This window comes from Equus caballus, chromosome 15 (genome assembly GCF_041296265.1).
Source record: "Equus caballus isolate H_3958 breed thoroughbred chromosome 15, TB-T2T, whole genome shotgun sequence".
Taxonomy (NCBI): Eukaryota; Metazoa; Chordata; class Mammalia; order Perissodactyla; family Equidae; genus Equus; species Equus caballus.
Window position 1 is genome coordinate 90,314,842 of NC_091698.1, and position 14,730 is coordinate 90,329,571.

A 14,730-nucleotide genomic window follows, 5' to 3' on the forward strand; every position below is an offset into this window, starting at 1 on the left:
CAGCATCGGGGATTGGATCCCCTTGTTAAACTAAAACCACGTTTGCTTGTTTATTTACCTACCGGTGATGTAACTGACGGTGACGTGCGCAGACCCCTAGGGTTCGCTTCGTTGAAAGTCCACATGCAGTGTAGCCACCACCCGGAGCGGGAGGGAAAATACTCTGTGGCCCAGAAGCTTCCCTCGTTCGTGCCCTCTCCCTGTTCCCTCAGCCGTGTCTGCCCAGAGCAGGACCTCGGCCAGTCGGTAAATGAGACGGAAGGGGACCTTAAGGGGGACAGAGCCGACTGGGGCTCTGTGTAGCCAGAGGGGCTTCCTGATGGAGGTGGGGTTTACTCAGAGGGACTGAAGTGTTTTCTAGAATGATGGAGGTTACATCACTCAAGGGACAGGGGGCTGTGTGGGAAGTAAAGGAACATTTACCAAGGCTGCCTTCTGCTCTCCCCTGGGGCCAGGCCTGAGGTTTGTGGCCTCAGACTGCATCCTCCCCTGTTTCTGAGTGGTGCGGTGTGACTCTCTGAACCTGTCCCCAGGGAGGTGCTGAGCTCAGGCAGCCCCCGCAGCCTCCGGAAGCAGAGCATGTTCTCTGACCCATGACCATGCAGGCAGGCCTGAGGCCTGAGCCGCCCTTCAGGGCTGGGAGTTGTCTGGCGGTTGATTGTGTGGTCCAGACACCCACCTGCTCCTCCTGCACATCTTGACAGCCGTGGTTCCCTGGGCACAGCCTTGGCTGCTCCAGTAGCCGGATCTCACTGCCTTCCGTTGCCAGGTCCTTGGAAAGTTCATTCTGGACGCAGCTCAAGCCCGCCCAGCACCTGTGTGGGTCTGACAGGCCACCTGGGCCATCCGCCAGGGCTCTCATGAGAAGTCTTAACCTTGTCCTTCGTCTGTGATTCCCCAGCTCCAAGAAACCCAAGAAACTCCCCGAAGTGGCCGTGAAGCCCAAACCCTCGCCCCGGCTCACCATCTTTGATGAGGAGGTGGACCCTGATGAGGGGCTTTTCGGCCTGGGCAGGAAGCTCTCCCCAGGAGGCCCCGCAGAGGCTGCGCCCCTCAGAGACCGTGAGTAGAACCCAGGTGTTCCCATCCCTCTTGGTGTCTACTCGGTGACTCGGCCGGCCTCTGTGAGCACCTTTGGACCTGCCACATGTCTTCCCCTTGTCCTGCTTCAGCGTGATACAGACTCAACTCACAGAGATTTTCCACAGGAGAAGTCTAGTTTCGTACCTCGTGTCCCCACACCCTGGAACATTCCGGGGATGTGTGTTTATTCTGATCATCCCTTGGAAGGGAGGGTAGTTTTCTCTGTTCGTTAGAGAGGTGTGATTGTGATTGTGTGAAAGCGCCTTCATTGTATCTGCGGCCAGATGTGGGCACTGGGTGGGAAGTGGGTGCTGACCTGCCCTGGGCCTGCTGCTGCTCTAGGATGTGGATTATAGTAAGAGATTTTCTGTCGCCCGCTTAGACTCACTGGAGGGTTCTCTGCAGAGATGGAAAAGAGAAAACCAGCAGCCTTGGGACTTCTACGCTTGTCCTTGGGTCTGCGCTTTCCTTACCCTACCCAGGTCTTCATCCAGGATGGGGAATTGATGTCACGTGTTAATTCAGCCAACACCCACCAAGGGCCAGGCTCTGCGCTGGGTCCGAGAACGTGGGGATGAGTAAGACAGTCCCAGCCTCAGGGCCTCCCATGGGAGACAAGACATCTGACAATTACAGGGTAGCCTGAGTCTGTAACAGGTCTGAGCAGAATATCAGTGCCTGTGGGGACACCGGGGCAGGCTTCCTGGGGTGGGGGTCAGGTGGGGACTGTGCTGGAGCTGGATCCTGAAAAGTCAGCGGGGTTTGCCCCACCTACTGAAGAAGTATATTGCAGTTGAAGAGGCCACGGTCACCTTTCCTGAAGGGCAGCATTGAGCAGTCAAGACAGGAGAGGGTCGGAAGTAGACCCAGGCTCCTTGTAGGCAGGGACTGTAGTCAGAACAGTGTCTGGTCACCCCCCAGCATCACCTCCCAGCAGGCAGCAGTCCTGGCCGGTGGTTGGCACTCGGTAAGTGCTTATTGGAAGACGAGGTGCAGCCCGGGGCCAAGCTGAGGGATCCAGCTGCACCAGGTCATGGGGAGCCTGGCGCAGTGAGCTGAAGAGGCCGTTTCCTCCTAAAAGAAGAGGGAAGGCTGTGAGGATTTGAAACCGAGAGTGGCCCAGCATGGGGGAAGTGGGGGGTGGGGCTGGGCAGACAGGTGCCAGACCCCAAGGAGCGCCTGTTTCTTGCCCCGATCTGGCCCCATTCCTCTGGTTCTTCCATGCTCTGCCTTGTCCCTCGCTCACTCTCTCCTGGCTGTGCCAGCAGGCTGGACCAGGCCATCTCCACCCACACCCCCAGGCAGCTGAGGACGAGCCAGGACTTCCTCTGACCACTCTGCTGCTGCCTTCTCTGCAGCCCTGAAGTTGTTTGATGATCCTGAACTCGGCGGGGCCGTCTCCCTGGGTGACCCCTTACTGCTGCCTGCAGCCAGTGAAAGTGGAGGCCCCACGTCCAACCTGGGCCTCAGGGAGGCCTCCGAGGAGCTGTTCAGGTACTACCTGACCCCAACGATGCTTTGCCAGCTCTGAGAGTGGTCTGGATAGAGCCAGGGACCCGTCCCAATGTGGGTGCAGCCTTGGCTTCTGAGGGAGGGAATCCAGGCCTGTCACAGGCAGGAGGCTGTGGTGGGAACTGACCAGGGGGCAGCGAAGGGGATTCGGTGAGTTGGCTGGGGGCTCAGCCACTCAGCAAGTTCCAGAAAGGGAGAACTTCATGCATACAAGTCTTTTTCTTTTTTTTTTCCACACTCATATTTTAATGGTTTATGTAACGAATAATTAAATTGTATAATTGCAAAAGCAAGTATAACTGGCAGGAACAGCCTTGGGAACAAATAAAACTGACTCTTAGTAGCATGTGGCTCCCCCAGAGGGAGCAAAGCGCAGATGTACTGCACAGTGGCTGGTCACCACGGGGTCCCATAAGTGGACTTTACAGAGGGGAGAGCGAGGCTTAACCTGTTGTGGGAGGTCAATTGACAGAACGAGTGGAAGATGTGTGCAAAAAATAGCCACTACTTACAGAGTGCTTGCTGTGCATCCAGCAGTGTGCTGGACTCTTCACATGTTATCTTGTTTAATCCTCACGACAGCCCCCTGGGTAGGTGCTATTATCTCCATTTTACAGGAAATGCAGGTGGGAGAGATCTGGCCCAAGGCCACAGCCCCCAAGTGACAGAGCCAGGACTGGGACCCAGGTCTGCCTGGTTGTGTGCTGTCCTCCCACTGCTTCAGGACCCTCTAGGCCCTGGGCGAAGGAGAAGCTGGGAGAGCCACCTCCCACCCGGGTTAGCAGCTCCCCCAGGCTTCTGCATGTCCACGGCTTGCTCAGCGTGGTTGGCGCTGTGCGTCTCTCCCTCGCATCTTCGACGTCCCCCAGAGTGCAGGCTGTGCTTGGCCATTTACAGGACGCCAAGCTGTCTCTTTCCAGGGACAGTTCTGTGGCGCTGAGGCGTGCAGTCCCAGGAGGCTGTCATCCCCACCCGTGTTAGCAGCCACGGGCTGTTGGGCAGCCTCTGGAAGTGCCCATGGAGCCTGAGTCACAGTGACAGCTTCTTGTCTGTACATCTCCCCACGACCCCTGGCACCTGTTCACTCGCATCCTGTGTCCTCGCCCCTGACATCCCGGCAGGCTGGAGAAGCTGGGATTATTGTTATGTCATTAGGGAAGAAACTGAGGCACAGGGAGGCAGAGGACTAGAGTCAGCCACGCGGAGTGGCAGGGCCTGGCTGAGCATGTCCTGCACGGGGAGCCTCTGTGTCTCCAGAATTCAGCGTGTCCCAGCGGGACCTTCTTGGCATCGTTTATTCTAAACCATGGCACCGGCACTTGCCAATCCATGTTCTGCAGAACATAGGTTTGGTGGATGTTCAAAGGTGTCACCTTCAAAGGGCTTCTGTGGTCAGGGGCTGGGGCAATACCAGTGTTGAGCAGGACTCCGCGAGTATGCAGGCTCAAGGGGGGAAACACCATGCAGCATTTCACGTTCTTAGTGGTCCCTGGGGCCCTTGCCTATAATGCCTCTGAGCACCCGCAGAGCGCCTCACTGCTTCCCGACCCAGTCCTACAGCCCTACCTCACTCCACCAGACGTCTGGTGACAAAAGAGCTCACTTCTGGAAAGCAGGAACCATATTTTCTTCTTTGTGTCTGCCTTGTGATTCTCCAGGTAGTAATCAGGCTTCTTTATAATAACTTTCTAATATTCATTCCCTGATGTTTTTACCGCTCATTCATCACATAGCTGGCACCAACCGTCCCGAGGCAGCATGGAGCGGTGTGCGAGCGGGGTTTGGAGTCTGAGAAGCCTCCATTCCCTCTTGCTGTGCAGCCACACCAAGATGGGGCCTCCGGTGTTGGTCTTTAGCCAAGTCCTGTCCTCTGCAGGGAGCTGGGGAGGAGGAGTGGGACTAGGGTCTTCGAAGCTCCCTCCAGCCCCTTGGTGGTTGACCTCACACCAGCAGGGCCTGGAAGAGAGGAGACCTTGCATTAGTGGGACCTACTAGCTATGACTCAGAGAGCCCAGGTGGAAATTGGGGGCTTGGAAAGTGGTGCTGTGCGTCCACCCGTATCCCAAGTGTGGCTGCCCCACCTCTCGCCTTGGCTTGCCCCCACCTCCCAACTCAGAGCGAATCCAAGAGTCGTGGCTGTGCCAAGCAGTACAAATCCTGAACTTGGACGCAAGCTTTTAGCTGCTGCTTTATTTCCCCAAGGGCCCCGTTTGACGATAATTCAGTCCCTCTGAGCTTTTCCTGGGCACTGAGCCTCCAGTGGAAGATGCAGAAGCAGCCAGCACCTGCCTCAGGGGAGCTCGAGGAAGGGCTGCTGCTTGGAGGGAGCCAGGCCACACTGGAGTCAGGACACATCTGAGCTGAGGTTGCCGGGAGCAGCTGTCCCTGGATGACGTCTCCGGGGATGGCCTGGAACTCAAGGCAGCTGCTCTCTCTTTGAAGGCCTGGCTCGGGCTGTCCCCTCTGGGTCTGGACTGGAGGGACACCTTTTGCTTGCTTCTCTGCTGTCCACAGAGGCTCTGAATTCTCCCTTTGTGGTCTGTGCCCCGTCACAGAAGGTTGACCCAGGAAGCAGGCAGGGGCGACCCAGAGCTCCCTCAGGCAGCCCCTCCAGGGAGGGTGTGCAGGGCACCTCCACACTCACGCAGGCCTCTGCCAGCCCTGTAGTGCCGGGAGTTGCTCTGACCAAAGGCGCCTCCTCTCCACTCATGTCTCTGTCCAGCCCTGCCATCGGAGCTGGATCCCAGATAGGGATGGAGAGACTGAGGACCAGGAAGGTGGGGTGTCTGAGGCCACTGAGGAGGGAGGAGCGGGTGAGGAATACACCCGCATTCCCCTGGGCACCGTGCTGCGCTCCTATGTACACGGCGCTCAGCAGTCCCGCGGGTAATGCTGCTGTGCCCATTTTGTAGAGAGAAAACAAGTCTGGAGAGGCCAGGTGGCCTGCGCAAGGGCCCCTAGGTCTCCTGCTTCCAGCCCCTGTGCCCTCCTTCCCTGTCCCCAGCATGGCTGAGTGAGGCATGTCCTGATGCTCTTAGACACATGGAACCTCTGCACCCAGGTGTGGGTGGCACCTGTCTAGATATCTCTGCTGGTTTAGGAAGCTTGGAAAGGGCCAGGAACGCCCATTTAGGAATTCCAAAACTGGCCCCTGGATTTCAGTGGGAGTTTTCCATGTAACTGTCCCAGAGCTCCCAGGATACTGTGATCAGACCCTTCCACCAGCCCAGGGTCTCCTGCTGTCTCCTAGTTCCAGACCAGCCTGGTCAGTGCACAGCTTCTCCAGGAGGGCAGGCAAGAGGCTGACGCGTCCCTGGGAACGTAATCTGGAGCCAGGAACGCCTACTGCCTACCCTCAGCCCAGTGAGGGGAGGGCAGGGAAGCACCGGTCGGGTCATTCTTTCTTAGCATCTATAAAAGCTGGTACATTTCTGAAATGACCTCATCTGGCCACTCACAGGTAGGGAAACTGAGGCCCAGGGAGGGGAAGGGCCCTGTCGGTGGTCACTTGTTCTGCAGCTCTTCTTGCTTTGGGTCTTCTTTGAATTGCCGTGTGCCAGGTGGGACTGTCCTCTGTTGAAGGGACAAGAGAAGAGGTGTCCTAAGGCCTGAGCCCAGCAGACCTCCCTGAGGATGCAGGTGTGTGGGAGGTTACCACGGAGTCCCAAGAGAAGCTTCTCCCTCAGGAAGGCGAGAGGGGGTCTGGGTTGGGTCCTCCGAGGCAACAGGTCCAGCAGTGTCACCTGGCAGATGATTGAAGGGCCTCTGGGGAGCCCGGGGCCTCAGCATACAGAGGGATCCTTGACCTTGGAGGAAACCCAGCCTGGCCCTGGAGAACAAGCTTCAGTGTGTTGGTGCCCCAAGAAGGCAGACACACCCTGGAGACCCAGCCACACCCAGGCCGAGTCCTGCTCCTCCACAACTAGCCGTGGGCCCTAGGCCAGGCCCTTCATCTCCCTGCGCCTCTGTTTTCACAGTATCTACTGCCAGACAGTGTTTTGTGATTTTTAAGTGAGTTAATGAATGTAGAAAAGCCTGACCATAGTAGGTATTCAGCACAACGCTGATAGGGAGGGTGGGTGGGTGGGTGGTAGAGTGGATTGTATGGATCTTCTGCTGTGCATCCGGTCCTCAGGAATTGAGTTCCCGCACCAGGAGTTCCCTCAGGCAAAGAGGGCAGAGCGAGGCTGTGGCCTGCCTTTCTTAACTGCCATTCGATTTCTGCAGCGGGTCCCATGTGACCATCACACTGCTGAGGCCGTTAGTCCTACTCACTGATGGGCCATCAGGTCCAGGGCCATGACTGAGTCTTGGTGGACCCTGGCTGAGGCCGCTCCAGCCCTCGGTGGGCTCTGCCTAGTGCCTGTGTGGCCCACAGGGGGCAGGTGGGCAGACAGACCCCATCCCACCCTACAACGGTCAGAGCCCCTCATTTATTGTTTGTCTGGCTGAACTTGGTCTAGATGAGAGCTCATTTCTGGAGTCACACATCCTGGCTCCAGCTCAGGCGCTGCCACATACTGACGGTCATCTCAGGCAGCCGGCTCAGCCTCCTGGGACTTGAGCGTCCACATTTGCAGGGCAGAGATTCAGGGGTGCTCCCCAAAGGGTTGTTTGGGGATAAAACAAGATAACATGTCTAAAGTGCTTGGCACAAAGCAGGAGCTCCGTGTCTGGCAGCTGTTACTGTGGTTTCTTGTGGTGTTGAAGGAAAAGTCACCTAAAGAGGCCAGTGTGTCTAGAGCGGGTCCTCCTGAGACGCAGCTCTCGAAAGGCTGCTGAGGGCCGGCTCTGCTCCCGCTGTGCTGTGGGGTTGCAGGGAAGGACAAGCCTGCCCTTCAGTTCCTTCTGGGGGCAGGATGGTGGCAGGGCCAGGTTGGGGCGGGGCCTTGGCCTGGCCCAGAGTGAGAAGCCAGAGCAGGGAGGAGGTCTGGGCGCAGTCCCCCTGTGGGGGCCATTGCCTGGGGCCCTTGCTCCTTTTGCAGGAGTTTGTGCTCAGGGCTTCTGCTTCTGGTTCCCTAGAGTCGAAGAGGATTTGGACCAGATTCTGAACCTGGGGACTGAGCCCAAACCCCAGCCCCAGCCTAAGCCCAAGCCTCCAGTGGCGGCTAAGCCCGTGCTACCCAGGAAGCCAGCTGTTGTCCCGAGAGCAGGCCCATCTGAAGCCGTGGCTGGGCAGTGGAAGCAGCAGCAGCAGATCCAAGCCATGGATGAGATGGACATCTTGCAGTACATCCGGGACCACGACACGCCTGGCCAGGCCGCCCCCAGCCTCTTCTGACCCTCCCACCCCGGTGCTGGGCCTGGGCCAGCAGACCGTCTGCTTTGGAGGGGCGTGTGGTGAGGTGGGCACTTTCCCCTCAGGCCCAGGACCTCTGTTCCCCCAGGTCGTAGGACCCCTGTACTGCCTTGTTCTGTTTTCTCCGGCCTGTGGGGTCACAGAACCCTGCAGGATGCAGAGAGCAAGGTCACCATAGGAATTGGAGCCCAAATTGTCTGAGCCACGTGGACGTGGAGGGGAGAGCATGTGGGGATGCTTCACTAATCGGGAGCCCAGCCCCCAGGATGGAGTGAGAGTGACAGGGCCCAGGGAGCCTTGCCACTCGGGGCAAGGAAACTTTGTGCCCACTTGTGCCCACTGGCTCTGCCAGCCCCAGCACAGGAGGGAGGGCTGGCCAACTTGGGGTGGGGTCGGGTGTTCAGAGTCTCTGGGAAGTGTGGCGTCTGGGGACCTGCAGGCTCTGAGAGGGTCCCTCAGGAGAGAGATGCTGAGTGAGAGTCTGAGAGAGCCAGGTGGGGCAGGGTGTCCCTGAACTGCCTCTGTTTCCCAGGTGCTAAGCAGGGTTCTTTCCCATGTGTCCACCTTGAGGGAGACGTCAGGCCAGCCCTGCCTTTCTGGGGTACAGATAGCCTGACGAGCCCGGGTCTCCCCCCTCTTCCTTTCCCGGGGAAGGCCTGGCCAAACCATGGCCTCCTTGAGCCTCTGGCCACAGGGCCACTGCTGTTGCAGCTCTGAGCAGAGTGGTCATAGCACCCTCCAGAGCTCCATGTTGGCCTGTGGCCTGGGGTGTCCCTCCTACTCTCGATGGCCCTAGGCGGGATGCTCTCCGGCTGCTGCCTCGAGGGCCTCGTCTGTCCAGTGGCGGATGCTGCCAGGCCTTCCCTGTCCTCTGGGTCTGGACTTGCTCACCAGCCTTTCACAGTGGGAGCTGCCTTCCCAGGGAGAAGGAGCCCTGTGCCAGGGCAGGGCCAGTGCCTTAGACTTCCCCCGGACCCCCTGGACCCCCCAGACCCCGGCACACAGGTCTGGGCGGAGCACGGTGCTCAGGAAGTTCTCAGTGAATGAATGGTGTTTAATGGAGGAAAGAACGGCTTTTTTTTTTTTTGACATTTTGTCGTTTTTGACATATTCTTCATGTTCAGAACTAGTTTTTAATGAAACAAGTTTTTAATGAAATGCAACCACTTTTGTCCCTTGAGTAGACCTGTCTGACAGAGGCATTGGAAGGGGGTTTGGGACTAGGACCCCAGACCCTTTCCTGATTGGGGCCAACAGCCAACCCTGAGGAAGGCCCCCAATGCTGGGCTGGTTGTTTGCCACCATCAGAGGCTCTAGTGCCCTGCTCCTGGCCTTTGCAGGACCTGCTGATCTGTCCTGCATCTCACTCACCTTCATCAGCTGTCCAGTGCTGAAAAGGTGCCCCCACCCCACCCCCCGCCTTCACCTGTGCCAGAATGGGAGGAAATAGGCAGTTCTGATGCTGAGAGCTGATTCCTCCTCCTTGCCTTACTGCTCCAAGGGCCCCTCTCCCCAGGGCCCTGAGCTGGCTCTGGGACAACCCTCAGCCCCCAGCACGAGCCACTCCACTTCCCTTTCACTGCCAGGACTTCACACCCGGCCCCAAAACCCAGCCCTGGGCCCCGCGCCCTCCTGACCACAGGAAGGCCTCGAAGGAGCAGTGGTGAAGCAGGGCCAGCTCTGCCTCGGGCCCTTTCCCCTCCCCATTGTGCCCTCTGCACCCCATGCCAGCTCCCTGCCCCTCCCCCTACCTGCCCCACCTCCCACCACCCTTTAACGTTGGAGCAGAGGGCGCAGCTGACAGGCGCCTGGGTGCTGGTCCTCTGGTGGAGGTCACCCACTGCGACTGGCCTCGTTCTCTGTGGCCTGGTGCTCTCCGGATACCTCAGTGAAGATGTGCGCTTCCCCAGATATTGATGCTCAAACTGCAGCTCGTTTTTCACCACAGGTCTGTGACCTACTGACCGAGTGATGATGCCCAATAAAGTCATCCAGGAAAGTCCATGTCAGTGACTCGTTCCAGCATTTCTTGGTGGCGCTCTTTTCCATACCTGGGCTGATGGGGGACGGGGGGGATAGTCTTTATAAACAGTGGGCTCAACAAGCGGAGCTGCCCTTGAAGTACCGGGATCTGTCAAGGTTCCGCCCAGCCTTCCAGCCTGGTACTTGATAGGGTCGGGCAAGGACAAAGGGAGGATTCCACTGTAAACTGAGGCAGAGGGGCCAGAGGCCCAGGCCTGGTGGGGGTCATCGGGTCAGTAACTGCTCAGCCAGGACCTGTTTGGGAAGAGGACACTTCCTGTCTCCAGACCTCACCTCCCATTCCACCTCCACAGAGTGGGGACTGGCCCTGCAGCCCTTTCAGCTCTGACCCCAGGCAGCCCTGCCGGATAAACCCGTCCGTCTGTCCACAAACATCTCCTGCCAGAGCTCAGGGTCTGAGATGCTGCTTTCTGCCCGGGACCCAGAGGTTCTGAGCAGACAGCTCTGCAAACTGACAGCCCCTGAAGAACTAAAAATGGGTTCCCGGGAGTCACGGAGGTCCCGTGCAGGGGCAGTCTGCACCGACCCTGGCCTCCCCCGACCACTTGGCCTTGGATCCTGTAGCTAAGCTCAAACTGGGGTCTTGGCTCCTGAGGACGAGCAGTTGGGCTATTGTGAGAAGGGCCTCTCAGCCCTCCAGCCTGCAGCGGAGAGTTCACCATAGAAGGAAAACAGGTTTAATTGGGGGCAGCAGCATTGTTTGTGTGGAGGCTGTCGTGAGCCTCGTGGACAGGATGCGCCGTCTGAGGCAGGGGTTCCTCTCTCTTCCAGCATTGTTCCTCTCAGGAAGCTGGCAACTCCGGCCAGTTCTCCTGGAAAGTCCCCATCCGAGCACCTGTGCTGGCCAGGCCGTGCAGCCGGCTCGCTAGAGAGCCCCCACCCTTTTGAGCTCTGGTGTCCCCTGATCATGTCAGTGCAATGCGTCTGGAACCAGCTCGCCTCCACGTGCTCTGGGGGTGTCCCGAGGCTGAAGCCCTCAGGCTGGACACCAACAAGACAGCAAAAGTCCAGCCACTTTGAGGGGTCCTGTGGCCTTAGTGCCCAGCTGCCCCCTTGGCATTCTGTCGAAATGCTGTGATTTAACACCCAGTGTTAGGCTTTGGTTTGTCTCCACCAGGGAGACCTGGTGAGGAAAGTCACGCTCAGTTCTCCAGCTCACCAACTGGTCACCAACTGGGAAAGAAAGAAAGGCCCAGAGCCACCATCCCCTGGATGGTGGCCTTGGCCTGTGGCTGGCATTTCCCAATGCCCCTGGGTCTGTGTGTGGGTTGATGGCTGCCCAGAGCAGGCATGGTCAACACTCAGAGCGCCTTTGAGCAGCTGACCTTAGTGTCAAGTTTTCGATGGTGTCATTCAGTGTAAACTCTGATCGCCCCAAACCATTCCCCGCCCAGCACCCTGAGGCGTCACGGCTGGGGGCAGCTTAGCAAAGGGCCAGTGAAGGAATCAGCCATCAGGCTCAGTGGGCATGGAAGGACCCAGGTTACAGTCCAGCTCGGCTGTGTGACGCCCCTCACCCCACAGTGCTGAGTGAAGAGACCTCCCGGGGCTCCTGTGAATGGCCCAGCTAGACCGTAACATGTCATTCGAGCCCGAAGGAGTTTCTGTGGGCTGGCCACTCTGGTTCATCATTAGGGACCCCTGTCCTGGACAAGCTGGGCACCATGGGAAGTCTCAGGCTGTCAGAATGGTGGTCAGGGGCACTGCCAACTTCAGCTCAGCCTAGCCTCCGGCTCCAGGCACTGACCATTGATTTCCAGATGCTGTGCTACTTACGACATGGTGAATGGGACCCAGGAGGACAACATATGGAGACACCCTGGAGTACAAATGCTAACCCCTCTCCTCATGCTGCCCTCTGGCTCTTGTTGTCCATGGTTCTGGCCACTCTGAGAGCCGAGGGACTTCATTTCTCAGGTCACACTCAGGATAAGGCCACAGCCACAGGAACGGGAACGGTGGACTTAGTGTGTGCCTCAGTGAATGGGAGTCCCTGTGGACAACTTGCCGGGCTGCTGACGCGGCTCCACCCACTCAGCGAGCAGCAGCAGCCTCTAATCACTTTCTCGGTAAAGCCGAGTTGGCCCCCCCAGCCCAGCTGGCCAACCATGTCGTCTGTCTCCTCACACACAGAGCTCATCCAAAAACACTAAGCGTCTAATGGCACCTACTGTGTGCAGGCACTGTGACATGTGGAACACGGGGAATCAGGTGAGGCGAGATGGAGGAAAGCAGGACAAATGCAGGTCAGCCCTTTTGGTCTAGAAGCTGCCCGTCACATGGGGCGTCAATCGCAGTTTGGTGAGTAAGTGATACAAGATGTGAGGAGCGAGACAAGTGCATGAACCAGACAGTGCAGAGCAGAGGGAGGCAAGCACCGTGTAGGAGGCACAGCTCTGGTGTTCCGGGGACGCGGGGAGGGAGAGATCAGGCCAACACAGCCAGGGAACTTTTCCTGAGCACCCACTGGGCACAGTGCCTGTTAGAGGTGTGGTGGAGACCACAGAGATGACAAACCGTGAGCCATTAAAGACACATCTACCAGCTGAGCCTCTAGTTTCAGTTCTGTTCTCTGGGCCTCCTGCCCAAACCTCAGACACAACCAGAAGAGGTGCCGCCTCCTCCGTGCAGTCCTCTCCGCCTGTCATCCTTCCCCCTCTGACACCCGCACCCATATATGCTCTGTCCCATGCAACCTGAGCCTGGCTCTTGGTCACCATGTTCATTTCCTAGGCGGCTGTAACAAAGTACCACAAACTGGCTAGCTTTAAACCGCTGAAATTTACTCTCCCAGTTCTGGAGGCCGGAGTCTCAAATCAAGGTGTTGGCAGGACTGTGCTCTCTCTGAAGACTCTCAGGAGAACCCCTCCTTGCCTGTTCCAGCTTCTGGTGGTTGCTGGCAACCCTTGGAATTCCTTCGCCTGTAGCTGCATCACTCCAGTCTCTGCTTCCGTCTTCACATGGCTTCTCCTCTGTCTGTGTCCAATTTCCCTCTTCTCGTAAGGGCACTAGTCATTGGATTAGGGTCCACCCAAATCCACTGTGACCTCATTTTACCTTAATTACATCTGTAAAGACCCTGTTTCCAAATAAGATCCCATTCACAGGTTTTGGGGAGACATGAATTTGGGGGGACACTTTCACTCAGTACAGTCCCTAAGGGTCTCGTACATTCCAGGAGGCTGAGTTGCCTGAGAACAGAAGCGATGACTCCGCATCTCCTGTATCTGCTTCAGGGCCTAGCAAAGACCCTTTCTGAGGGCCTGTTGGGTGCCATCTGGGACCAGGTGGTCTTGTTCTCATACAAGATTTGGGAGATGCCGGAATCACACTGCCACTGAAGCTGTACTGGCCTTCGTACATCTCCGTGACTGATGGTGGGAGGCAGACACACCGAGGATGTGACTTATGGAGCCCTAGGACCTGCCCATGTGGCCAAGGTGTAGCCTGACCCCCCTGTGCCATTGAGCCCACCCCTAGGCCATTACACCCCCTTCCCCAGGGCGGTGGCAGGTCCAGAATGGGTCTGGATGACCTCCTGTCCTGAGAGGTCGGCTTTCAGGAGTCACCTGGGGCAGCAGCGTCCCATGCTGTCCTGTCCTCTCCAAGCCGCAGCTGTGAGTATTTCAGCAGCACCGGGCCCTGTGAGAAGGGAGGACGAGTCGGGGAAGGAGTGGAACGGCAGGTACCTGTTGGACGCTCACCATGTGCTGGGGTTAGAGTTCTCTCATTTGCTACCAGGAATGTCGAAACCTTTTAATCAAAAGTTGCAACTCTTTTGGGGCTGGCCCCGTGGCTGAGTGATTAAGTTCGTGCACTCCGCTGCAGGCGGCCCAGTGTTTTGTTGGTTTGAATCCTGGGCATGGACATGGCACTGCTCATCAGACCACGCTGAGGCAGCGTCCCACATGCCACAACTAGAAGGGCCCACAACGAAGAATATACAACTATGTACTGGGGGGCTTTGGGGAGAAAAAGGAAAAAAATAAAATCTTTAAAATAAAATAAAATAATGAATAAAAATTAAAAGTTGCAACTCTTTTAAATAGTGAAACTTCAGATCTTACTAAAAACGACTCTAATTTAGAGCAAACTGTGGCACAAACTGAGAAGTCAGTGGTGCTCAGAGCCATCCTGGCTGACAGTGGGCTGCTTCCCCCTTCCCAGAGGGCCGCACAGCTCTGGAGAAGGCCTTTCCTGGCGGGCCCCCAGCGCCTGCCTGGCCCAGGAGTGGCCTGACGGCTTTGCCTGACGGCTTTCCCAGGCAGCCGGCTGTGGGGCTGCCCTCCCACCGTCACCCCATCATCCTCTCACTGGGCCTCCGAGGAAGTTGGGAAAGGCTCTGACAAAGCTGGCGGCGCAAACCGGCTTCCAGAGCATGAGAGCTGCTGGCCGCCTCCTCCCTCTGCCTCTGCTTTCTCAAGTTGGGCTTCTTGTTTGGCGAGATCTCTCTTGACCTCCCCAAGTGTGTGTTTCTCTTTTTCCTTTTGATTTAATAGCCACTTTGCTGATTTCCCCTGAAGAAGTGCTCTGGGTCCCAGAAGGCGATTTTCTTGGGTTAGAAACTAGAGCGGCTGCCTTCTTGTCCACCTGTTTCTGGACCGGCAGCAGCAGCGGGGGCGGCTGAGCTGGACGCAGGGCCGGCCCGAGGGCCCCCGCTGTACCGCTCAGACGGTCTAGGGTCTAACCAGGCTCGGTCTGGTTGTATGGGTGGCCCCGGAACTGGAACGAGTCCATAGGCATGGGAATGGAAAAGGCTGCTGCCCCTTGGGGAAAACATTTGGCAGTTTTTT

General features: G+C 57.6%; 1 protein-coding gene across 1 annotated transcript in view; it reads left to right on the forward strand.

The window, feature by feature from the left end:
- HS1BP3 (HCLS1 binding protein 3) overlaps window positions 1-9,898 on the forward strand; it is a 33,704-nt gene extending 23,806 nt beyond the window's left edge. Inside the window, exons 5-7 of the mRNA XM_023619451.2 lie at window positions 902-1,062; window positions 2,442-2,577; window positions 7,618-9,898. Coding sequence (XP_023475219.1) covers window positions 902-1,062; window positions 2,442-2,577; window positions 7,618-7,876 — 556 coding nt within the window. The 3' untranslated portion in view covers window positions 7,877-9,898. The remainder of the gene's footprint in view (window positions 1-901; window positions 1,063-2,441; window positions 2,578-7,617) is intronic.
- Window positions 9,899-14,730: the final 4,832 nt, after the last annotated feature.